We start from the raw sequence: 26,542 nt of genomic DNA, 5'->3' as shown, positions 1-26,542 counted from the left end.
AAACCTAGAGACAGGACAGAAGAAAACAGAAACACTAAACAAGCGGGAAAGAGGTAAAGCAAAAAAAAAAAGAAACATCGTACACAGCTCGTTACTCTCATGCACTCCAGCAAAGTTCACACAGAAGTGTCAGGACAGAGCAGATTAAAGTGCGCCCATCAACACCCACTCACACCTACACTTCAGCAAAGTGCCGACAACAAGAACAGTACCTGGGCGCTGAAGGTGCTATTAGAAACTTCTGTTCACGACGAAATATATTAGTTCCCATTGATGTCTTTGTAGCATGTGTGAGCTTAATTTTTCAAATAAATTTTATTTTAATTTCGTCTGATAACTTTCCCAATGTTCAAGGTTTGAATAAGCAGTGCTATATAAGGCGACAGAGTCATTCAGTAAACAATCGTCGGTCGTCAAGACGATGTATCTTTCGTTTGTTTGTTTGTTTATTTGTGTTGCAAAGCTGTTGCTGCTAAGGACTCCTCTATAAGAAGCCGATGGTGGTGTGTAGACCAAGACATTTTGGTATCGTAGGTTTCTTATCACATCTCAACACTAAGCGAGGATGAGCCCAACAACACTTTATTGTCTTCTTGGACTTGTACTGATAGTTCCTGGTAAGTAGTCGAAGTAATTTAGTAACTGTTTATATTCTTAGTCACAAAAGTATGTTTCTAAATAGTCACTATTAAAATAAATAGTGTGACTTGGTTTATGCATGGATTTTTGAATCGTTTATTTCTTTACCACTAAATAGTTCTTCGAGAGATCTCTTGTTTTATCATTTGTGGTATGAGCAATGCTAGAAAGAGGTATCATGCTGAAAAAGTTTCTTTGTAGAGAAATATTGGTTAAATAGTCGCTTTAACCGAGTTTAGCTATAGCCAAGATATAATTGTTGAATTTAAACTACACTTGTACATGTCCTCGGCTTACAGTGTAGTGTGTTAGAAGCTAAAGTGTTACAGTGCTTTTGCGTTTCTCGTCAAAACTCATCGTCCACGGGAACTGGACATTTGGGGGACAGGTATAATATAGTGATTACCACCCACGTGGACATAGTCTTGCAAGGGAACGTTCCTTACAATGGTTACCAGTCTGTAGCTTAAAACTTCTCCACACGGTTCACAATCTCTTCTCCAAACAAAAGGCTTTACGACGTGTTAATAAAAACACAATAATGAAAGTTTTTATTATGGGAACATCAAGCAGCAATTTTGCTTATTAGAAACAGGCCCCATTACTATTTGTTTTCTTCTTATTCTTAAAGCTTCATTAGTAATAACTCCCATTTTGCCACCACAAGTCCTGCCATACATGCATTCACATAGCTTTTGCAGCTACTCTGAGCTACTCTCAGCTACTCCTTGCTTTTGCTTTAGTCTCTCTACGTTGTGAGTCTACGCTTGTGATGAGGTGAGTATCAGCTCTCCACACGACAGTCGTGGCATGCCCATGAGTCTCTTCTTGAGGTTTCCCGTGTGACTCTTACTTCCCGACTACGTCAGGGAGCGATAACTGCTTTTCCTACGACACGGAGACCGGGCGCTGTCCAAGTCCATCTACAGCTCGTGGCTTCTGAAACTGCTTGTTATTTACACGACCACAATGTCACATCACACAGTTGCACTCGTTGCAGTAAGGAATATCACGTTCATCCTTTAATAATTCGGTTGCACAGCCACAAACATCATCTTAATCTATTCTTCCTGTCTCGCTATTCCTGGGTTTGCAATTTCCTTTCTATTGATGATACTTGCTTCTAGCCGTTTACCGAATTCTCCTAGGGTCATTCCTAGAGCCAATTACTCCGGGCCAAATACCCTATGACAATGGCCAGGCTTGAATACTGTGGACAGTTGATAAATGAAATTAATGAAACTATTTTTTGAAAGACAAGCAATTGGAATGTTAGAAAACCAAAATATACAAAAATACTATGAACACCACACATCCCAATGCGCAGTGTCTCGACACTTGCAATGATAATAAAGTCGCTTTCCCCAAAATTGAAAGGACTGAGAATGGATGTAATGAAAGGCCGACTTCTTTGTGAAGCAAACACATTGTCTCGTCTCTTTTTTACAGATGCTGTCATTGGTGCTATGTTTCAAGAAGATTGCTCTGTCAACAACATCTGCATTTCTGGTTATGCGTGTGAGATAGACCTACAGATTTGTCGTAAGTTTTCCGGAATATAAATCTCTAATGAAATCTGAACTTTAAACAAATTATCAAATATCATGTGAGATAATAAATCTTTAAAATAAAAATGCGAAAACTAAATTTAATGTTAAGACAGACAGACAGACAGACAGACAGACAGACAGACAGACAGACAGACAGACAGACAGACAGACAGACAGACAGACAGACAGACAGACAGACAGACAGACAGACAGACAGACAGACAGACAGACAGACAGACAGGTAATAAACTGATTCTAATACTGTTCTACTTGTTCAGTGGCGACACCAGGTCAACAGTGTAATACGACTACCGACTGCGTGTATGGTGCTTCGTGCTCGGAGGGTATATGTTACTGTAACTCTGGGTACCGGCCGTTTTTAGCCGGGTTCTGTGGTGAGTAAAATGTTGATTGTGTCATTTTGGTTTTTATAGTTTGTTTAGAATATCATTCCACACCGGGAATTGGTAAGACCCTACGGTCAAAGTAAATTGGTTCAGTTGTCGATTTGGATAAAATTTCGAAGAAAGAGAAGCTACATTTTTCACTTATTTTACTCTCAGAACTTAAGAAATACGCACAATGTTTACTTAAATTCTTCATAATGATTATTAACGAATGGGACATGATCTAGGTGAAAACTGCAGGCTATCAAATTCCTTTACCTAAGCAGATAACTTATATTTTCATATTTTTTAGAATGAGTAAAAAATGTGTTCCACTTAAAAGCAGAAAGAGATTAAAGAAAGGTAAATATCTTCATAAAGCAGTTTTTTCCAACTCTTTTATTTCTTTGCAGAACATGACGATAACACTCGTCTATTAGGAGAACCTTGCTCCGACAAAAGGCCTTGCAATCATGGTATGTGTGCAATGCAATCAAAAATAAATGTAGTAAGTATTAATCTCTCATCAATACCTGGCTGTTACTATCTTTTACTTCCAAGCCAATGAAATCTGGATTGATGGTATTGAAGACACCCACACATACCTGTGTTCGAGATTAGATTGTTACCTGACCGTGACTTCATGACAACAACGGGTTTGGTGAGAAAAACTTGAGATCATTGAATTAAAGGACTGGACAGGCGAGAATAACGGCCTACAACAGCTACACTTCTCCTTCCAGTAGCATTTCATGATATAAATGGGGAGACCTTATAACTATCGAATTTTTTATTATATTGTTTTCATTGTTAACTCCATGGTCTAGCGAGATGAAAGAAATTTACCTTATTCAAGTAGAGCATAAATAAACAAATACAAATATTGTAAGGATGAATATGAACCTGCAGTGTCAGTTATTGCCCTTGTTGCATTTTACTACCTGCGGTTTTGAAAGGAGCAGTTTGATTTTCGAGTGTTTTGTCTTTCACAGATGGAAAAGATTCTCGTGGCACGATCACATGCTATGTATGTGATCGGGTGACAGACAGGTGTGGTAGGTATTTTTGACTTTCTGATAAAGAACAGACGATTAAATTTTACAGAAAATGCAATCTTGCATATTTTCAGTCCAATCGCCCTTTTCATAAGTGTTGAATGACTGTGAGCTTATTTAGACGTGCTGTAGCCATCTTGCATTTTACACATCAAGAAAATTATATAAAATAATCAAAAAAGTTGCATCACACAATAGAGGTACAAAAAGTGTATAAACAGTGTTTCTTATAACTAAGTAAATTTTATTTCAATTTTTAAGGGTGGCAAAGTAAAACAAGCGTGTGGTTTCTTTAACAGTATGTTTAAATATTTAAATATGACATTACCACAATAGGTTACTGACCACGTGCTCAGATAAAACAAAGGCGTTACCTACCAACATAGGTCTAACTTCTTCTTTCTTTTAAGTAATATCTTTACCCTAAAAAGTGCTGATTTTGTAATTAATAGGGAAGAAAGTGATCAATCTTCTAAGAGGTAAGATTCAGTCAACAAAGAAATTGCCTTAGCTGTTTCGTATCTAGAATGATAGCTCTTCCTTTAATGATCAGATGTCAAAATGAAACAATATCAAATGATATTTTACGTAAACCACAAGAAGCAGAAGACATAAAATCAGTAATACTTAAACAAGTCTTAATAACACAATTCAAAAAAGCAAATCTGATAGGCAAGACTCTATGAAAAGCTAGATAGAAAGCACTTTGCTAATGTAGACTTAATGTCTGGTAAATATTGTTTATTTAGAAAAGGATGTGTCTTAGACCTTTGACATACCTCAATGCTGAATGAGATGGATTTGTTACACCTGCTTGTAGAACTAGAGTGATGATGTTGGCCATCCCAACTATTCAATAAAACCAATGGAGCTTGTAGTATAAAGACATTTTTTGTGGGGGGAGATTTTTTTAAAGAGAGATGTATTAATATTTCCTATTAACAAGAAACAAGACTTTACTTATCATTTATGCATGTTTAAAGCAACGAAAGCCAGCTCTTTATGTCTAACATCCACGGAGTGTGTGTCGCATTCTACCTGTGATTGGTTAGAAGGATGTGTCTGTGACAGCGGATACACTGCCAATGAGGCTGGGCTGTGTGGTAAGTAAAGATGTGGCTGTATTATTCTCAGCGATTACTGTCACTATATAGTGATAACTAACAGATTTTATGGTCCCCTGGTGGGGTAGGATATCAAGGTGAGATGGCCTTAGTACAAACTCTCACAACCTCAGGCCAACTCAGACCAGCTTGTGCAGTTAGACTGTTGCCAGTAGTTTCTCAAAGAACCAGGACAAGGACCATCTACATGTCTGTAGAATGTTGTTGGCAGGAAATGTAGAGCACCGTCTTCAGACAATTGGTCTCTAATGTTTGTATTTATTTCTCTGCATCACCATGAAAAGTCTTTCTCCTTATTTCTTTATGTTGTCTCCTTTAGTTATGATTTTGTATTCCTGTATTCGTTATTATTAAGTACTAGCTTTTTAAAGGTCCTTCTCAAAATAAAGTCTATCACCGGAACTATTTATGTACTAGCATTACTGGGCGTTTCGATTTGCGGATGAGACACTTAATGTCTCCAAAATAAGAAAAGATTGATACTGAGAAATACTGATTTATTTACAAAGCAATTTCCCTTTTTACAATGCCATCTTCGTTTTGTCAGGTCCTAGTGCTGGTGGTACTTCAGGAGACTACTGCTCTAGCCAGACGCCTTGCCTCTCTGGTTATGTGTGCATAGAGCATACGTGTTGTAGGTATTCATTGTTGTCTGCTACAATTTACAGTAATGTCAATAATCTAGAATAGGACCATAGATGTATTAGATATCATTCGTGTTGATGAGACATTTTTTGCACTTGATATAACTGATAATTTGTAGAAACTTCATTTCTCTCATAGTATCATCATTGGAGTGAAAGTGGATCCCAACTTTTTTCCCACTAAGCAATGGCGTTTGGAGAATTTTGTTCATGTGGAGAACAAGCTCCATGTCTACACACCACATAGCATCTTTGTTTTCTGCTTTTGTTTACAATAAAAATATGAATTCTCGTCTGGCATAATATTACCAAGTTGTTTATACATACAGTGGAACCTCGGTTAACGAACTTAATCCGTTCTGGAAAGCTGTTCGTTATCCGAAACAATTTTTTCCGTAAGAAATAAAGGAAATAGATTTAATTGGTTCCCAGCCCCTGTTGACTCGCTAATATTTGAAAGTTACAGGCTATAAAGGTATATGTTTTAATGAGAACAGTTATAATGCAATATAAATGGAGTTAAATAAACAAAATAACATTAACGAAAGCATTTAAACATCAGAACACTTGCCGTTTTGACGGCGTGGTTGGAAGCAGGTGTGGGGAGGAAGGGGTGGAAGTACTGCTTTGATTCCCCCTCCATGAGCACACGTGACATTTTAAAATCGGGGGCGACTTCCCTTTTCTGTAGCTTTGAGGTTAAAGGAAAAAACTTTTCCAGTGTCTGTTCCTTCTGCCTTTTCTGTAAAACTTTTCGGTAATACGACATCTCAGATCCGACAGACACATGCCACCTTCATACTTTGAAATCATTTCCTTTTTCAATTCATTTGTTGGCCGCTTCCTTGTCATTACATCACTACTATTAATTGCTCTTAATCTTCTTTAGAGCCATGATTGAGGATTATCTTATTAAGATAAAGCACAATAATCACTAAATAAGATGGATGCGCATAGATAAGGAACGACTGATCGTAACTTTGTCTCGAGCGCGAATGACGACATGCTGGTCGGTCACGTGAGGTTCACGTGGCTGTTCGTTATCCGAAATTTTGTTCGCTATCCGAGACAAACTTTTAACGAAATTTTTGTTCGTTAACCGAAATATTCGTTATCCGAGGCGTTCGCTAACCGAGGTTCCACTGTATTTGCACGGCTTCATAAATAATAACGGTTAATTAAACACTGTTTAATGTAAACATCAAATCAGTCTTGTACTAAATAACACAGTTCATTCGAAACTACACCGAGGTCTAAGAGTTAGTTATGACACGTGACTTTGTGAATTGGCCTAGACTAACTCTGTCAAGTATCCCAAGTTAGTTTAAGTGTAGCAATTAAAGAAAAGACCCTTTCTAAAGCAATCTACTTGTTTGCAAGAATCTCGTCTTTTCACAGATTCTGACGGGGGCGCTGCCTGCTCTGACTCCCTGCAATGCCCTAATGGGACATGTGATTCGGAACAGAAAAAGTGCTGTAAGTATATATCATATTCTTATAAACAACTGCCTGTTATACTTTACAGAAATATCAATCTCGCAATGGCCTCTGAACGTTGACCAAACACCGGTCATGCCGCACTATGTTATTACTTGATCTTCAGTGTCATTGCCGTCTACAAGTTCAGATTATTTTTTACCTCTTAAAGACTCAGTTAATATCAAAATGTAATATAGAAAAATTTTTAACTCTGAATTTTTCTTCCTTGTGTTAACTAGTAATAAGTAATATCTTTATCCTTAAAAGTGCTGATTTTGTAATTAATAGGGAAGAAAGTGATCAATCTTCTAAGAGGTAAGCTTCAGTCAACAAAGAAATTGCCTTAGCTGTTTCGTTTCTAGAATGATAGCTCTTCCTTTAATGATCAGATGTCAAAATGAAACAATATCAAATGATATTTTACGTAAACCACAAGACTCAGAAGACATAAAATCAGTAATACTTAAACAAGTCTTAATAACACAATTCAAAAATAAAATCTGATAGTTCAGACTATGAAAAGCTAGATAGACAGCACCTTGCTAATGTAGACTTAATGTCTGGTAAATATTGTTTATTTAGAAAAGGATGTGTCTTAGACCTTTGAAATACCTCATTGCTGAATGAGATGGATTTGTTACACCTGCTTGTAGAACTAGAGTGATGATGTTGGCCATCCCAGCTATTCAATAAAACCAATGGAACTTGTAGTATAAAGACATTTTTTTGTGGTGGGAGATTTTTTTAAAGAGAGATGTATTAATATTTCCTATTAACAAGAAACAAGACTTTACTTATCATTTCTGCATGTTTAGCAACGAAAGCCAGCTCTTTATGTCTAACATCCACGGAGTGTGTGTCGCATTCTATCTGTGATACTTTAGAAGGATGTGTCTGTGACAGCGGATACACTGCCAATGAGGCTGGGCTGTGTGGTAAGTAAAGGTGTTGCTGTATTCTTCTCAGCGATTACTGTCACAATATATTGATGTTTAGCAGCTTTTATGGTCCCCTGGTGGGGTAGGATATCAAAGTGAGATGGCCTTAGTAGAAACTCTCACAACCTCAGGCCAACTCAGACCAGCTGGTGCCGTTAGACTGTTGCCAGTAGTTTCTCAAAGAACCAGGACAAGGACCATCTACATGTCTGTAGAAAGTTCCTGGCAGGAAATGTAGAGCACCGTCTTCAGACAAGTGGTCTCTAATGTTTGTATTTATTTCTCTGCATCACCATGAAAAGTGTTTCTCCTTATTTCTTTATATTGTCTCCTTTAGTTTTATTTTTGTATTCCTGTATTCGTTATTATTAAGTACTAGCTTTTTAAAGGTCCTTCTCAAAATAAAGTCTATCACCGGAACTATTTATGTACTAGCATTACTGGGCGTTTCGATTTGCGGATGAGACACTTAATGTCTCCAAAATAAGAAAAGATTGATACTGAGAAATACTGATTTATTTACAAAGCAATTTCCCTTTTTACAATGCCATCTTCGTTTTGTCAGGTCCTAGTGCTGGTGGTAGTTCAGGAGACTACTGCTCTAGCCAGACGCCTTGCCTCTCTGGTTATGTGTGCATAGAGCATACGTGCTGTAGGTATTTATTGTTGTCTGCTACAATTTACAGTAATGTCAATAATCTACAATAGGACCATAGATGTATTAGATATCACTCGTGTTGATGAGACATTTTTCTGGAACATTTTTTGCCCTTGATATAACAGGTAATTTGTAGAAACTACATTTCTCTCATAGTATCATCATTGGAGTGAAAGTGGATCACAACTTTTTCCCATCAAGCAATGGCGTTTTGAGAATATTTGTTCATGTGGAGAACAAGCTCCATGTCTACACACCACATAACATCTTTGTTTTCTGCTTTTGTTTACAATAAAAATATGAATTCTCTTCTGTAATAATATTACCAAGTTGTTTATACATATTTGCACGGCAACATAAATAATAACGGTTAATTAAACACTGTTAATGTAAACATCAAATCAGTCTTGTACTAAATAACACAGTTCATTCGAAACTACACCGAGGTCTAAGAGTTAGTTATGACACGTGACTTTGTGAATGGGCCTAGACTAACTCTGTCAAGTATCACAAGTTAGTTTAAGTGTAGCAATTAAAGAAAGGACCTTTTCTAAAGCAATCTCCTTGTTTGCATGAATCTCGTCTTTTCACAGATGCTGACGTGGGCGTGGCCTGTTCTGACTCCCTGCAATGCGCTAATGGGATATGTGATTCGGAACAGAAACAGTGCTGTAAGTTTATATCATATTCTTATAAACAACTGCCTGTTATACTTTACAGAAATATCAATCTCGCAATGGCCTCCGAACGTTGACCAAACACCGGTCATGCCGCACTATGTTATTACTTCATCTTTAGTGTCATTGCCGTCTACATGTTCAGATTATTTTTGAGCTCTTAAAGACTCAGTTAATATCAAAAAGTAATATAGAAAAATTTTTAACTCTGAATTTTTCTCCCTTGAGTTAACTAAGAAGAGCAATTTCATGTCCTCAGACGGCGTTACCTCAAGATGTTTACTTGTTGTTGACATCGTCCATCCCTCCTCAGCATCGGGTACTAAGCTTAAAAGGCAGTGCTAATCCAACCAAGACATTATTATTACAAAACTTCTGAAGATGTAAATAATAGTTAAAAGCGTCTTGTTTGCTTGTTTTCAGGCTGAATAGAAAAAGGCAGAGCTTAGCTCTAGAGACACCTAGTGGACATATATATATATATCAATATATTAGCTGTTTCGACTGCTTCTAACATTGGTGTTCTAGTGATGGCCCTTTAAATGAGTCATGAGAACTCATTTCCATCCTTAAGGGTGTCAAATCCTGTCAAATAGTTTTTATATTGACAGTGTAAAAGATATTACATAAGAATTAATGGTATTGAATAGATATAGAAATCGCAATGGCACGTTAGCGACTCTAGTGGCCAAGGTACAGGAGCATCCCTGCACACCAGGTCTGATTAGAATATTTTACTTGTATGACAAATAGTAATAACACGATATTAAAGCATTTGTTCCGTCTCTTAAAACTTATGATGCATCTGACATTATGTTCTGATTTTGCGAAATAAAATGTCTTTCTGTGAAACGTATCGCAGTTGAGTACAGACTATCTGTTTGAATGTTTGAAAAAAAATTCTTAACTACTATGGAATGCAATCTTCTATGTATGTGTTATAGGATGTTATATGTAAATATATAAAGTGAATTGTTTTATGGGCTGTTTTGTGTGTGCAGTACTACCGCAGTACTACCGATGTCAAACCTCTGCCAGCTGTGTGTCGCATGCTACGTGTGCCAGTCACGGTCACTGTATGTGTAACACCGGATACACTCCCAATCGGATTGGTCTTTGTGAAGGTATGAAGTTCTGATTATTGCATGATGAAAATTATTTCTGAAGAGTTGTACTTTTGAACTTATTTACTGATAATACCATGTTTTAAAGGATGATAAGGACGTATTTTTAATCCACTACAAAATTTATTTAAATATGTTTTTCACAAAAAAACTGTATTTTTCATGACAAAATGAAAACTATAAAATTTAAGGTAGGGTTAGAACAATCTCTATATTTCACATTTTGTGGAGAAATCGTAGCATTTTATGTGGCTTGGTCCATATTGGTTTTGTGATTGAAAATGTGTCTCCACCCGTATAACATTTAGCAAGAGTTCAAGTTTTCTAGACCAGTGCATCCTGTTTGTAGGCCGGCGAAAGATTCATTCTTAACTGAGAGTATTAGCTAATGTATTCAATGTTTTATTCTCATATCGAAACAATTTGTTAAAACACAGCTTTTTCCTTTTATAAAAATATTATTAAAATTAATTAGATTTTGACAATTTTTTAAACATTTAATACAAAATATTGTTACTGTACCATTTAAAGCAATTGGAAATCAAGTGGCTAATCCAACTACAAGTCCAACATCTGTGGAAAACAGTACACAGGCTGTGGCAAACAGTACACAAGCTGTGGCAAACAGTACACAAGCTGTGGCAAACAGTTCACACGCTGTGGAAACGAGTTCACACGCTGTGGAAACGAGTTCACACGCTGTGGAAACGAGTTCACACGCTGTGGAAACGAGTTCACACGCTGTGGAAACCAGTACACACGCTGTGGAAACCAGTTCACACGCTGTGGAAACCAGTACACACGCTGTGGAAACCAGTTCACACGCTGTGGAAACCAGTACACGACTTGTGGAAGGAAGTACAACGATAAGTAATACATGTTCTGGTACAAGTACATTCTGTTTTGTGTTATGTGTTCACTATTACGTGTGAGCACATTAAGAAATTGTTGTTGCTTGAACGTGGAAACATTAGTTATGAACTCATTTCGTAAATTCACTTACACACACACTTCTGATAGTAAACACTAAACTCAGGGCTTCTGCTAAGGCTAAATTCTTTGGGGTCCCAGGGACCCCTTCTTCAGATTTTTAAGAGGTCCCTGTTCTTCGCCCAAATTTGAAGGGGACCCCATTGACAAAAATTGAAGGGGTCCTCCGAACTTTTAATGCGTACTGTACGCAATTTTTTGCGTAAGCAGAAGCTCTGACTAAAGTGTTGTAAGCCTAGAGAGCACACAGTAGGGACGACAAGTCGGTTTGTGTATTAACTAAATGATGAACTCAACAAATCCATGTTGGTTTGTATACTTGGGTATATCACACATTAAGACCGCTCTTAGCGTGTTCGTTGGCGGTGTGCATATTCGTAGGTTTGTTTTATATGTTTGTTTAACTGGAAATTATTTTGATCATTGTTCTGCTTTATCAGGGCAGCGAAACAAGGGCTTGAGACTGACGATGGTGTGGATACCCAACGGTCTCTCCTTGATGACCGCTTTTCTACTCGTCGGCTTGTAACCTGTACGGTACATGTGTGTTTGTGTGTGAGTGAAGTGGGATTAATCTGGATTTATAAAGTGTGTGTGTGTGTATGTGTGTTTGTTTCTGTATTTCTACTAACTTCACTTTAGTAGGTCTGTAAGTATGTTATGTTGTCCGAGGCTTGAGAGTCAAAGAGATAGTGTGTTCGGGAAAATTGGTCGGAAAATGTGGCGCGCACACACACACACACGTGTGCCGAATTACTTAAACTAACACTATCGTCATTAGTAAAATTAACAGTAAGTTTATTACCATTCATTTCGTATTTGACGAATTATCAACTTTTTAAATGCTTTTACTGACTAGGGAAATAAAACTTTTTCTTGCACGATGTTTAACCTATTGTTTGCACAAAGTGTGTCGCCATTATTATTTTTTAAATACAACTATCAACACGTTAACACTTACTGGATATGATATATGATATGGGAGAAACATAAATAATACCATTATTATTGAAACTTTTTTTAGATTATTTTATTGTATCCTTACAGGTGTATGTCAGCAAGTGGGCTACTTGACATTGTAAACACTCTTTCCATTTATCTTCCATCACGACGAAGGAATTACTTTCTTCTATTTGTAAAAAGACGCCAATGATTCTAGACCTCATATTCAAACCTGTGCTCTACGATATCCTTAATAATTTATTTGTAATGTAGACTATCATATCGCACTTAGAAACCATTGGGTTAAATCTGAGTGAATACAGGGAAAAGATTCACTAATTATGCTTCATTGGTTTTAGTTTAGTAAGTACAGGTAATGGATTTAATGAAACATAATAAAGAATTATTAAAGGGTAATAAATAGCTTGATTATCAACGTTTTATCGACAAGAAACAAGGGTCGGTCATACTACTACAACAACAACAACAACAAATTAAATTAACGAAAACAACAAGAAAAAAGAGAACAAAGCATGCGAACAGGAATATTAGTACATAAATTTTGTCTTATGTTTGTTTATACTTTGTGAGTGTAGATATAGTTGACACTTTAATGCTTGGTAGATGTTTTTTTTTTTTTTTTTTTTTTTACTTCTTTCTCAAAGCATGAAACATACAACTGTAAAGTCTACCTAGGGATAGATTAGTAGGTTGATACCTCTCAGACACAAAAGACATGTTCCGGAAAAAGTTCCTATGCTGAAAATTCGTGTGTTGCTTTAAAAAATATTATGTCATCCTGAAGAGAACATTAGTAAGCTCTATGCCAGACTTTTTAAAATTTATTTTAAAATCAAAGACTTTAGGTGATTCATAATTTTTTTTATTTCATATGTGCCTTGATGTTTTGTAAAATGTGATAGATGTTACTTTTTGTTCCACACTGTCCTTTACATTTACTGGGAGCCTGATATGGAATCGTAAACTGATCCAGTGTTGTGCGGACTGACTTCTCTTTGAAAAATAGGCAGATGTGATAATGGACTTGAAAACTTGCACTTTAATTCCAGATTTGTTTGTTGTGAAATACATTTTTACAGTTAATTTACTACACCGCTTTAGAAATATGAATATGTTTTAGTAGTTGTGGTCTGTTGCTTTGGGAGTTATGTCTTTCCTACACTGGGAGCTCAATGCACTGTGTTATAATACGATATCTATGAAGTAATATTTGTATGTTGTACGATGTATTTATAGGTCTTGCACTCAGTAAAACACAACTTTTAATTAAACCTTTATGTACCGGCGACCTTTTCATACGCCGTGGATGTTGTTGTTGTTTCCTAATCTCCTTTATCATTTCCTTCTTTGAGAACTAAAAACTCAAATGTTATATGATCCAGGACCATGTCTTGGAGAATGTGTTCTCTTAGAAACTAAAGGTAATGGAGGTTATCTAATTTGAAATCACTTCTTTATAACACTACATTTTTGTTCTTTGCACAATTTTTTTTCCTATAGACTAAAAACTTTACTGTAGTCATATCGCAGTATAAATGCCACTTGTAGTTTTAGTTTTTAAAGGTTCGTTTCTTTCTTTGCTTAATATTATAAATCTTACACCTCATATATTTTTAACTAATGTGTAATAAATTGGTCTATATTATTATCTTTTTTTAAATAAAACGTGTTGTCAATATTATTCTCATTTACTTACGTCTGAAAATTAAGCTCATTGCCCAACATTTGCTAGACACTGTTCCTTGATTCCTTGTTGTGTCTTCTGTGTTTGTCTTTTGTTATTAATAATAATGGAAACTTAAAACGCGCAGCATCACGACCAAGATAGATCGTCTTTTCTGCAGACCAATAATAAAAATGAAAGATAGCAGACAGTGGACAGTGGGGTAGGTACAGTGGTACCTCGACATACGAGTTTAATTCGTTCCGTAACCTTGCTCGTATGTCAAATTGCTCGTATCTCAAAGCAATTTTCCCCATTGAAATTCATTGAAATGTCATTAATCCGTTCCAGCTCCCAAAACACCACCTCAGTTGTTTTTGTTAAGTGTTTTTGAATAAGAAAAAGTGTATTTACAAGAAGAAACATTTATTTATGAATAACAAATACATATTCTATAAAAACATATTAAATTCTTCGTTTGTGGAAGTGTGTGGGATCTGCTTCAGCAAATCACCGTAAATCGCTCGTGCCTTCTCACACATGATGCTTTGTGTTAAGGTTCCTCCTTGAAGCTGCTTCTCTGTCACCCACACAGTCAATAGTTTCTCCATCTTTTCATGGAGAGAAGTCCGGAGCTTAGAAATTATTGTAACGCCCCTAGCTGGCGTTGTACCCTTTATCAACTCCTGTTTAAGCTCAGAACATATCATTGATGTGCTACACCCGTACATCCTCGCCAAGTCAATTACTCGCACACCTTGCTCATGTTTTTCTACGATTTCGCGCTTTAATTCAATAGACATCATCTTCTTTTTCGGACCCATGGTTACAAAAATAAATGGGATAATGTTTAGTAAATGTACAAAAAGCAAAAAAAACGCGAACCCAACTTATCAAAAATGCTTCGAAAACGAGGGAAACAAGCACACAACACAGACTGAGGTCTAGTCTGAGGTGGGAGAAACTGTTAGACGCTGCACACGACCCCAACATCCGCCCCGCATGTTGGGGTCGTGTGCAGCGGTGTAATGTGCGAGTCCTCGTATCTCAAATCTTGCTCTTATCTCGAAGCAAAATATCGCTCGCTCGGCGGCTCGTATCTCAAAACACTCGTATGTCAGGGCACTCGTATGTCGAGGTACCACTGTATAGACACACTGAACAACATAAAGATGAGGTACAAGAATAGAAGGTAAAGCAATAGATTAAGGTATGAAGGGATGTAGATACTAGAACAGTGTAAGATGGAAGTGGAACTTTCTCGTATGCCATCTAGAGAGCATACAGAAAAATATGCTGGTTAAAGTGTGGCTTAAGCAGCTTTACCTTATTAAAAAAATACAATTTGTTTTGTGCGCTCTGTGTGTTTAAAATAATTATCTAAATAAATAATAGTTTTAGAATTAGAAATATGTTGCGCAAATTGACCCCAGGCTGTAAATAGTCTCTGTCATTTGGATTGTACCCAGCCAGCCAGACGACAATGTGAAGCAGGATGTGCATCAGATTGCATTACAGGGACGTAACCGGGAAAGGTCAGTGCAGTATGTATAATATAGTGCTTGTCTCCCCTTCTGCTTTAATCAAGTAACTACTAGTGGGCACTTCTTGTCACATCGTAACATGTAAGGTAATTTATATCTGTGTTCGCATCTATTCTCTCTCTCTCTCTGTCTCTTTCTGTGCGCTTTTTCGTGTATGAAGGTTTATTTGATGTGAATGAAAGCGCTTTAAACCCGGTTAAATACCCCGTGCTATTAAGGGTGCTGGGACGGTAGTGTAGCTGCTAACACACCTTCTTGTCAAGACTACTGAGAGAGAGGGAGAGAGAGAGACTAGGTTAATATATTCTCTCGGGATGATTTCAGTATGTCTGCAGGACTATGATGCATTATCTCTCGGAACTCCAGTCTGCTTTTCCCTCTCTCTCTCTCCTCATGGTGCGAGACTGCCTCAAGCCCTTTGTCATGGAATAAATGAACTAATCAACTAAATTCATTATCCATCCTTTGAACTCTCGCATCATAGTGCATTGTCATAGCGATCTTATTTTACAAACTAATTTATTTTACCAGACTGTTAGTAGTAAAATACAACACACAACGACTCGCTTGTAGTAAAACTTTATCACACTTGCAAACTACTGACAGCCTACACTGCGAGACAGGTACGGGACCTAAATTGAAATCAACCAACAGTTTATATCATTACGTATATATATATATATATTTTTTTTTATTAAACCTAAAATCAAACCTAGCACTCATAACTTATAGCCTGTAAGGAGACTTTAATTACACCGGCTTATAACATCAAGTGGTGTTAAACGCCAACTGCTCACTGGTCTGTATCATCCGAGACATGTTTCTTTGTGCAGACAAAGGTGTCAAACAACAAGAGACATACCTCGCTACAAAGGATACCACTGACACGAACAGAAGATCTACGACAGTACAGTATTTATTTGAAAAGAACGAGAAGCCCACCTGATTCAACACATTTACAAGGACGACAAAACCATTGACATCGGAGAAAGAAAAACTAGCGGATGTCATTAAGCTTCCTGGTGATAACAGTTCAACGACGCGTGTCGGAATGTGATAAATGATAGCAGTTTGTATGTCCATAGAGGGGAGAAGACAGACCCCTACACACGCTGCTGATCTTTGATAGGTGAATGTGGTACAAACGATCGAGGATATAAGTTTGACAGAGATTTCGTGTAAGAAAGGACAAGCAGAGGTGGTGGCCACAGAGCTAGTGTGTCAAGGAGTGTCTGCTCAAGAAAACTGCATTTAGAGACCATTGTTCGACCTCTGCTAACTGCTTCAAATACTGGTTACCATGAGCCGTTAGAACTTAGTCACTGTTGGGTAGAAGGTGAGAGGTCAAGGTATCAACCGACTCGAGTACGGCTGTATGGTAAGTAGTTTTCATTTGCAGGAAAGAAAGTCTGGTGTTTTGTGAAAGAGAAAGAACAACCATCATTCACTGACTTTCACGTCTTTCCTTAGCAGCAAGCTTATTATTGTAAGAAAAACTACATTAACTATCGACATTTTGTTGTTAATTAATGTGGAATATAACATAAACATACATAATAAGTTAATTTAAGCTGATGAAAAATAATAATATTAATATTTTTTAGGAATGATTGCAAACATCTAATTGTGAAGAAGTGATTCACAATGCTCTATTTACGAATCTTGCACAAAGTAACTTCAGCTAGGATTCGGCAAGTGTTGAGGCTGTAGTAACAGGATGTGATATTGCATGGAAAGCCTATTCTGTTATTTCACTATCTACTGTTCTTACACTTATCGTGGTTCGTTGATTGATCTACTACAGTTGTACTGTTCAATCAGACACTAAAAAGTTTGACTATTTAAGTGTTCATCAACTGTTGTCAGACCATTTGAGTATTCATCAACTGCTGCCCGATGTTTGTCGACCTGCACTCCTAATACAGGACAGTTGGTGTTTATGCTTGACATCGCCGTGGTGGTCCTGTCATAAACTATGGTAAACTCACTGGTCCGTGATGTGTACGAAGGCTGACAAAGGCGAGTGCAGGGACCGTGTGAGGAGCACAGGTGTGGTGCTGCATTCGTGTCTGCGCATGCTCCGCATGCTACATGTTGTAAATCCGTGAAGTGTTCAGTAACGGGTACAAGGTCGCTAAACAACCAATCGAATCTTACCAACATGTTGTTGTTTTCCTCAGGACAGGAAAGCTATTTGTGACCCTCCACGACGAAATGAGTCTCAAGTCACGCTGAACAGTTTTGTGCTCGAGGCCCCGAAATGTGACAGGGGTCAGTTTAGTACAGTTTGACTTTTCTTTACAAATGGATTCCTTAGTTATTAAACTATCAGGAAAATATACTGCGATGTTAAAATAAAAGTTAGAAATGGACTTAAAATACGTTTTAATCGAGATACCCTACTGCGATCAGTACTGCTTTGAGACGGAATTCAAACGCTGTGTCGATATTGTTTCCCTGTCATAACCTATCGTGTTACACCTTGCCAGGAAGCCCAGAGTCTGCTTAACTTCTTAAAAGAACGATTCAACTATTAACTGTTCAAAAGATTTGTCTGCAAAAGTTTAGGAGGAAGCAGACCCGGTCGGCCATCTTGACACTAATCTTTGAACCCGCTTTTCTCAAAATGGCTGCCATCGTACTTTCACACTTCAAACGTTAGTAACTCACTCAGTTTTATGGCTAGAGGAACAACTTTTGTATCAAAAGAAAGTTCCGAACCTGTACTTTAAAAAAAAAATGCAATTTGGCAAATCTCAAATTTCCGACTCAAGACTCAATTTGTCTCGGAGGGTCACATTTGTACTCAGTGAATGCTCACCTTCTCAATTTTTAAGCTTTTTGCCTTCAGTAACAGACACACACACACAGATCGCTTTGGTACACTGGTGTGTGATGCGGGGCAGGAGACACAGATTAATTGTTACTTCCATTTTTAGTGATTTAATGATTAATTTGACCAGCTGTGTTGAATATTTATTATTTTTCAGTTTTAGTTTAATTTTATTCCGTCTCCTTTCCTAAAAATAGATCTTTCATTTAAACAAGAACAATGTCTTTATCCTATTTGGCAACAGTATCTAGTATGTCTTGTTGATATCGCTTCATTTTGTGACACCTTGGAACCTCAACCCTGGCAGTTATTTATTAGTAGCTTTCCTCTTCGCCTTTTTAGTCTGTCCCCTTTGTTTTTGTACTTTGTAAACATTTTTCGCGTAGTTGTTTCTTGTGCAACTCGGCTTTTCTGTAGTTCTAGTGAGCTCAGTGCCAGCTGATACATTGAAACGATCTCGCTCTATCAGACAGTCTTTATTTATTTATTGAATTACCCCTATATACGGTCACCATGGTAGAAATTGTAAGAAAACGAAATACTTTCAGAAATATAGCTAAAAAAATCTCTATATTATATGAAACAAGACACCAATCACTAACAAAATACTTTTGATAAATAACAGAGATATAGGATTATGAAAGAACTGACTCAAGCATTTGGTTTCATTCAAGACCAAATGGACGCGTTGGTAGGCGGTGTTAATGCCAATCACAACTGTTGTCAAGAAGTGAGTCCCATGTTTGTTGTGTAACCTTGTTGCTAGGGGGGAGTCAATAAAAGGCTATCGTTGCTGCCTTGAGGTGGGCACCCGTTAGTATCTTATCAAGCAGCAATGAAGACATTAGCTATCTACAGTTTCCTTGCTCTTCTGCTCATGCTGCATGGTAAGACGCACTGATAACTTACAAAATTCAGCATTGCTATTTTCATCAGTGCTAATTTTATTTTTTTAAATAGTTCTATATTGTCAGTTTTATTAAAAAGAAAAGGCTTTGAAGCATTTCAATAGATGTTATTATTTGTTTGACTTTAAGGTGGTTGGGTGTGAACTGCTGTAATCTAGTAAAGAAGCATAGGAACTAGGATTTAATCGAATGTTTCTGTTTTGCGCTTACGTGCTGTAAATATTTTTCTCTTTGGGTTTATTTGTGGTAATTTTTATGGAGATGATGTCCACTCATTCGAGGTAAACAGAGAGGCTAAAGTTTTACTGGTGAGGAGTATGTGAATACAGCATGAGTTTTTCAGTTAAAAATATTATTCACCTAAGTTATCACTTTATAAGCTGTTCCACAATGTTTATCGGAGGAGGGTGTGAATTTTATGCAAACAAAATCCCTCGAAAAGTGGAGAGCCTAACATTATTTAGACTAGAGTAATGGTTCTTATAAATAATAAAGTCTAGGTGTATGATTTTACTATGATATATAACATGGAGAAATAATCACTGTAAGGACTTTATTGTATTTTTATCGACCGCAGGTGGATTTTGTAATCAGGATTATCGAACGATGACAAGTGTTTATTATAAAGTGTGTGATCGTGGCTACATTGGTGTGTTTTGAGGTTAAGAGGGTAAAGGTCATGCCCTAACTTTTTGTAACATTTTTTTCAAAACAAAAGGTGGGTAAACTCAATCTTTTCGGTGCTAGCTCGTGCTGGGTGCCTATCCCCACTCCCTCTTTGCTTTACCCTCACCACTCCCTTGTGGAGTCAGGCTTCCGTGACCAACACCTGAGCCGACTGTTGACGTGTGCTCTACCAGACGGATATCGTGTCCGTGCTTCGGAATTCGATCTCAGTGCTCTAACCCCTCAGCCTTGTGTGATGAAGTCCTTGTACTCTTGTCTCAGCCCTGCTTGCTGTCACACGTTTGTCACGTGGTTTGTCTCAGGTTGCTGTTGCAGTCGTTTACGGCGACACTAGGTGGCATTAGTCTAATGTGTCGGTCTCTGGTGATCATGGCGATGTGCTGTTGTTGATATTGCTGTAGTATACCAAACACTGGTTCCCATCCTTCATACAGCCGGGTCCAGCACGCGACGTTACTACAAAGTTCACATATTAGTGCATTATTCACACGTCACTTAAACTCTCACACGTTCACAATTTTCACATGTTACGTACATTACTCGCACTTTGCGTACACATGTCATTCACTCTCCTCACATCTCGTCACACGGCTCACAAGACTCAGCCCTGCTATTCGTTCAAAGTGTGATTATTTGTGTCAAAAGTCGCAGACAAATGCATGGTAAGGAGAGAGTTATCACCGATATCCAGTGTAGTAAAGACACCATTAATCACATTAAGCAGGTAGATATCAGTTGTGTGAACAGCATGACATACAGACTGTACCTTCACGTGCAATCTCTGTCTGGACAGAAAGTGTCATGTGCGGAAGTCTGTAAGCAGCATGGCAGGTGCAAGAACTCTCGGCAGCAGACTCATGTTTGTAGGTCACAACAAGTGTCTCGTCAGTCTGATGACCAATCTACAAGTACTTATCTCACCTAAAAGAATGTATATCACAGTTATTAGTTATGATTGACAGTTTGTTCTGTTAGTGTTTAAAATTTAACAGTCGATAAAATATGTGTAGGTCATTGGACTGCAGCAACTTCAACTTCAGCTTCAACTGACGCATCAACATCAGCGCATTCAACTGCAGCTCCTACAACCACGTCACCAGGGAATGGAAATGCAGGCAATGGAAGTGTAACTACTACCGCAACAGGTACATGACAACATAACATGTTGTAAAAAATGCGACCATTGAAGTAAAAATGTTCATTCATACAAATATTTGTCGATTTTCTCTTATTTATGCGTTTTAATATTAACTATATTTAAGTCTTCTTAAGGAGAAGTTGGCATATAAATCCCTAGGCAGCAGTGCGATCACAATTTGAAAAGCTTTTTATTTGTTTATTTATTTTGTGTGTGCGTATGTGTTGGGTGTCGGTCGTTTATTCTTTCAACACCCTTAATCTGTGTTCTCTGGTGTGTTTCCAGCGATGAACAGCACGGCTACATATGTAGCGATGTCCTGGCTGCCAGGCAGCATCTTCATGTTGACTGTTCTTCCACTTGGTCTCTTCTAAAACCTAGGTGGGCACTAACTTTATGTCAGAGTTTAAATGGCAAGGTTCACATTATACAATTTTTTTACGTTTAAGAATTAATGGGATTCATGTTTTGTTACATATCTTTTTCCATAGGAATGTATGCTTTCTGTGTCTCAAATTTATAATTACATTGACACCACGAGAAATAATTTACAGGCAAATGTGTTCTGTTTCATATAGGCAGATGTCCAGATGAGGAGATATGTTCAGTCGACTACCATTTCAACTCTGTAGTGCCTGGCATCATCATGTGACTTACTGGACACTTTTTCTCCACATGCAATTGTTTTTCTCAACAACTGAACACTCTTTAAAATAGGAATTAAGAAGAGTCATCCCTTGTGTATCTATACACTCAAACATACACACAAATACATTCTGTCCAGCTAGAGACATGTGAGTCCACGTGGGCATAAACACATCAATAACAACAAAATTTCAGTCGAGATGAAACACGTATCTGTTTTTTTTTTATCTTGCTGCTTGTGACTGTTTTTTTATTACAGAATTTGTTTTCCATTCTCTCTCTCTCTCTTAATCTCTATGGTAACTAAACTCACAAGTTTAATATGAACTAAGACATGTATAGTCTTAGGGATTGTATTACCAAGGAGGAAAGAAGAGAATTCCACTTTCAAAGACCTTTCTTTTTAGATAATTTTAATAATTTAATTGTTTTTACCTGTGTTGTTTCTTCCCTCTCTTTTAACTTAGTATTATTGTTTTTCTTATTTTTATCCTTTTGCTTTTCTTCCAAAGTTGCTATTGCTAGCATTTGACTATACACCCTGCTGTCATTCTTTCTTTATCTGATAGGTCTTAATAGTAAAATAAAGTTCATCTATTGCAGCTTTTTTTTTTCTTTCAAGCATTTCTAGTGTAAATGGATTGTATAGTGAAGTCTGCTGAGGGACATGAGTGGAGTGCTATTATTTTCACAAGTTAAGTCCTAAAAAGTTCCATCAACTTAGGGAACACATTGGATTTTCTTGTCAACACTTCAAAACCAAAAGGAATGCGACTGCGGGATTCGTTGATACAAAATAATTATGGAGATTCCATGGTCAAAAACAAATCTTTGCTCCCCTCTCTTCTTATTCTGAAACGCAAACACGCGCACCTTTTGTTTCACAAATGTGAACGCACACACAAGCACACCTGTACACCAACACACGATCTTCACCAATCGCTTTTCTATATATCTATATAGCTAAAAAAAACTAACGAGCAGGGTCTGTAGGTAATTTAACGAGCATGATAAAAATATTACTGATCAAGAAAAAAACCATTAATTAGTTGAGATAAGTTTCAAATTGCAAAACAGATTGTCTACAAAGCTTTGAGTCGTCCATGAGAAAACAATCTGACATCGGTTGGCATGTTGAAACGAAATGTGACTTTACTAGCATTGAGCACCGTTAGGCAATGTGGCCATCTTCTTTTTACCACACTGACCACACAGCTGACACCACCACTACCACCACCACCACCACCACCACCACCACCACCACCATCAGTACTACCACTACAGCAGTGTAGTGTCAATTAAAGTCATCGCACACAATAGCTGTTAACTATTTATTCGCATATACAGGACATGCACATAAGGTGTATGCATCTACTCAGTGAATATTAAAGTATTTTCTAAACGGAATTAATAAACATCGTCTAAAAGAAAAGTTCCCACAAGACTCAAATGTTTCTGAAAATAGTCTTTCTCCAAGATAGAAAGCTAACACGGCATTACGAGATATAACTAATGTTTTGTAACACAAGATCAACTCTAACTGTTCACACTTGATAATGTTCTCTTACAACACTGGAGCCTGATGTTGATATATATATACATATATTCCAAAAATTACCTGTAAATAAATTACTGACGCTGGCTCTTGGGGACTACAACTTTCCTGGCTCAAATTAGGGAACAATTAACTCAAAGGTCTCAATGACTGCGCCTATAACAGAGGATGAAAGAGATAATATGTGAGAGAGAGAGGGTGGGGGAAGAAAGATAAAAGAGCGAACGATAGAGACAAATGTAAAAAAAATTAGATGAATGGAGATAAAGACAAATAGAATCGAGTACAGAGCAGCATCAGCAACCCCGAAGGGGAACTGCTGACAGATGAACAGGCTGGCTTCAGACCACGTGGAAGCGCGAGGGAGGCTCGTGATGCGAAAAGTCAACATCAAAGAAAGCCTCGTTCAAGTCATCTCTGTATAGTAGCTCAACAAATGTAATACTGCTGGATAAACAAACAGGAGCTTACTTTTGTACCACGTCCAGGATGTCTGCTATCACCGGTGCTGTTTAATCTGTTCTTTGAGAACATCATACTCAGAGCTCTCCACGACCATCCTACTACTATTTCAACTGAAGGCAGACCGATCTACAACCTTTGCATGCTCTAAACAGGAGCTGGAAGAACTCACCAACTGAGAGATAATTCAAATACATATGGAATGGAGACTAGCACGGAAAAGAGCAAAGTTATGACCAATCGCTGTGGCAAAGCAGAAATCTCTACAGCTCCAAGAGGTCAGCAGCTGCAAGTATTAGGGAGCCACCCACCAGCTCCACCCAGGTACCCGCATTAGGATCGCGACAGTAACAGCGGCAATGGATAGACTTGAAGGGATTTAGCATACAAATACAAACTAAAAAAAAATAATAAATAACAAACGACTGCGTACAACAAAAAAAAAATATTCGTTAGACATCAGGAACTTCTACTTTTATCAATCCAAGAAGAGTCCTCACAGCAACGCAAAAGTGTTTTGCATATAAAGTTTAAAAAAGTGCATTAGGCTCAAGAGGGATTGTTTTCAAAGGGCATACGACGTAGCTGTTGTTTAAAATGAGAAAATTTTGTTGTTTTTTTTTCTTTTAGAACCAGTCCAGTTACTTCTCAGACCTACCTCGAACATTGATAAAGGACACATCGCCACCCACGCAGTAAAACATGAACAAAGCAGCTGCTATAGACTGCATCGCCCCACAAACGTGTTGCCTGGCAACACAACAAGTCAAAGAATGTTTACAACAAATTAAATAGCAGTTACCTGGCCTCGCTGGCGGTAAGAGAGAACCTGTGGGTGTGAATACTATGAAAAGCCTTGACAAGAAAGGTGTGACTGATCTTCTGCACTACTTGGGGCTCAGTCTGGCCATGGCCTTTGTTCACCTTCACTCCGTCACGGGATTGGCTCCCACGGGGTCCTCTTGCAAAATACCTGGGACCACTTGACCTGTCGTACCAGGAAGTAGGGCTTTCAATATTCAAAGAAAATAAGAGAAGGGGAAAGAGAGAGAGAAAAAGAAAGTAAGGTGTCCCAATTCTAGGTAAACCGAAAATGTGCCTTTGCTAACTAGGACAGGGCGCAAACAGATAATGAAAAGTTCAAAGAATTAAAAGAAAAGATGGAGAGGAATATAATGATTAATAAATACCAACTCATAAAAAGCCATAACCATCAAACTATCCCCTCTTGTAATAGGGTTTAATTAAAAAATATTTTAACTTGTTAACATTTAGGACAAATGTCCGAAAGCTTATTCTAACGCAGACATCTACATCTACAATATAAATATCTTACTTTTACAATTGGAAGCTGACATCCTCTCCTTAGCTCACCTCACAGTCCTCCTCAATGTGTGTAGGTGCAGTTGTTTCATCTCTGTTTCGGTTTTTCCAAAAGTAAGTATGCACACTGATCTTAGGGACATTATACATTGCAAAACTATTCTTCTATGTATCTTAGAACTTTTTGCTGCAATATACTGCTAGCTCTGTGATAGGCGATGTGTATGAACATAATATGATGACAGGACCTTTCGTCCATCATTATAAACTCAATGTAACTACTGGATCTTTTAGTGAAAAAGGTAGAAAGCAAATACAAAGACAAAATATCTATATTACTCCTTTTAGTGAAATTATTTGACCCGTTATGACAAAATGAGTCTGAACTCAGAAATTTAAATTTTTTTCAGATTGCTCATTTTTTTTTTAAATGTAGAGGTGGTTCTGACCTTTCTTTTGATACAAAAGCTTTTCCTCTAGTCCTATAATTGAGTGAGTTAACAGAATCAGGAGACAAGTCAGTTCTCTAGGTAATCACTGCAATGAGAAAAAGATTTATTATTTGGATAAATACGAGCGCGTTATTCTCGTCTTCAATCAAATCGAGGTCGACAAATTTGATAGACGAACAAAACTTACTACTGCTCTTAATAGTAAAATTTAATTAGTGTCCGACTATTCAAGTCGTTCATTTAATTTTATTTATTTTATTTTATTTTATTTGTGAATCAAGCTCGTCGAGCACTACTCATTATCGGACACGACCGCCGTGGGCTGCTTCACATCGCCGATATCTTCACCTCTTTGCGACAGTTACACATCGACAGACTTATTCACACTTTACCGCCGCTCAGTGCCGGCCACACGACTTACAACGTTTTTCACGTGCAGCAGAGCGAAGCGAACGACTTTATGATGTTCATGGCGATCACACAGTTATGTCCGCCTACATTCCGCATACAGAATGCTTGGGATTTCTTTTATTCCTTCCACTTCAGTGTTCTGTATTCAGTAACTTGTACAAGGTCATGAAGCACGTGACCCAATTCACCAAAACGGTGTTTATATATTTCATCATGACAGAAATGTCGACTTTGTGTTAACCATGTATCTCCATGTTTTCAGTGTTCAAACTTTTGTCTTCAACATTGAACACTCTCCCCTGGACACAGAAGAAGTACATAAATAACACGACGCAAAAAAAAATCACAACCACACAAACACACACACACACACAAACAAATAAAGACACAATGAATCGCTTGCGTGCTCATTAACATGAACATACATGCTGCCACACTTTTGTCTACAAACTGAGCTCGTAAACGATGCAGATGGGTGTGGTAAGTCCTGATAATGCAGGCTCCTTGCTTCTTTTTCGAAAAGCAGTTAAAGGAGACCTGTGGTTTCTTTCTTTACAAAACGGAAATAGCTACTTGGCAATATATTCTGAATTGCGATTAACCTGTCTTCTTATTTGCAGGTCTGGCATGCAGAGGTCCTTTCTTACTCTGCTCTTGCAGTGTTTAGAACTTGGTGTTATTGTACATATTAAAA

The 26,542-nt window shown here is 37.5% G+C and overlaps 1 protein-coding gene and 2 long non-coding RNA genes across 9 annotated transcripts; 2 read left to right on the top strand and 1 right to left on the bottom strand.

The window, feature by feature from the left end:
• The first annotated feature begins 120 nt into the window (after window positions 1–120).
• On the top strand, window positions 121–13,887 carry LOC112572833 (prion-like-(Q/N-rich) domain-bearing protein 25). Of its 6 annotated transcripts, none has more exons than XM_025252739.1 (16): window positions 121–225; window positions 464–617; window positions 2,089–2,181; window positions 2,468–2,584; window positions 2,989–3,051; window positions 3,568–3,630; window positions 4,614–4,733; window positions 5,302–5,388; window positions 6,797–6,874; window positions 7,693–7,812; window positions 8,381–8,467; window positions 9,067–9,144; window positions 10,152–10,274; window positions 10,806–11,132; window positions 11,705–11,796; window positions 12,312–13,887. In XM_025252739.1, exons 2-15 carry the CDS (start codon window positions 566–568, stop codon window positions 11,791–11,793), a joined length of 1,497 nt encoding a protein of 498 aa, XP_025108524.1. In that variant the 5' UTR covers window positions 121–225; window positions 464–565; the 3' UTR covers window positions 11,794–11,796; window positions 12,312–13,887. The 6 variants fall into 6 exon arrangements, with proteins under 6 accessions (XP_025108524.1, XP_025108523.1, XP_025108518.1 ...); XM_025252738.1 differs by having other exon boundaries at window positions 10,806–11,144; XM_025252733.1 differs by having other exon boundaries at window positions 10,806–11,159.
• Window positions 13,888–15,477: 1,590 nt separating this feature from the next.
• On the top strand, window positions 15,478–22,252 carry LOC112572466. 2 transcript variants are annotated; one of them, XR_003100999.1, is made up of 6 exons: window positions 15,478–15,515; window positions 16,268–16,812; window positions 18,306–19,154; window positions 20,873–21,007; window positions 21,286–21,381; window positions 21,579–22,252. It is a non-coding gene; the product is annotated as an uncharacterized LOC112572466 (long non-coding RNA). The 2 variants fall into 2 exon arrangements; XR_003101000.1 differs by lacking the exons at window positions 15,478–15,515; window positions 16,268–16,812 and adding an exon at window positions 17,687–17,705 and having other exon boundaries at window positions 19,034–19,154.
• LOC112572467 lies at window positions 19,161–25,052 on the bottom strand. Its single transcript, XR_003101001.1, has 3 exons — window positions 24,999–25,052; window positions 24,465–24,650; window positions 19,161–20,783 (listed from the first exon to the last, which is right to left on the bottom strand). It is a non-coding gene; the product is annotated as an uncharacterized LOC112572467 (long non-coding RNA).
• Between the last annotated feature and the right edge of the window lie 1,490 nt (window positions 25,053–26,542).

The sequence above is a fragment of the Pomacea canaliculata genome, linkage group LG9 (genome assembly GCF_003073045.1).
Source record: "Pomacea canaliculata isolate SZHN2017 linkage group LG9, ASM307304v1, whole genome shotgun sequence".
Lineage (NCBI taxonomy): Eukaryota > Metazoa > Mollusca > Gastropoda > Architaenioglossa > Ampullariidae > Pomacea > Pomacea canaliculata.
Note: the sequence above shows the minus strand (reverse complement) of the source record. Positions and strands in the feature narration are given on the sequence as shown.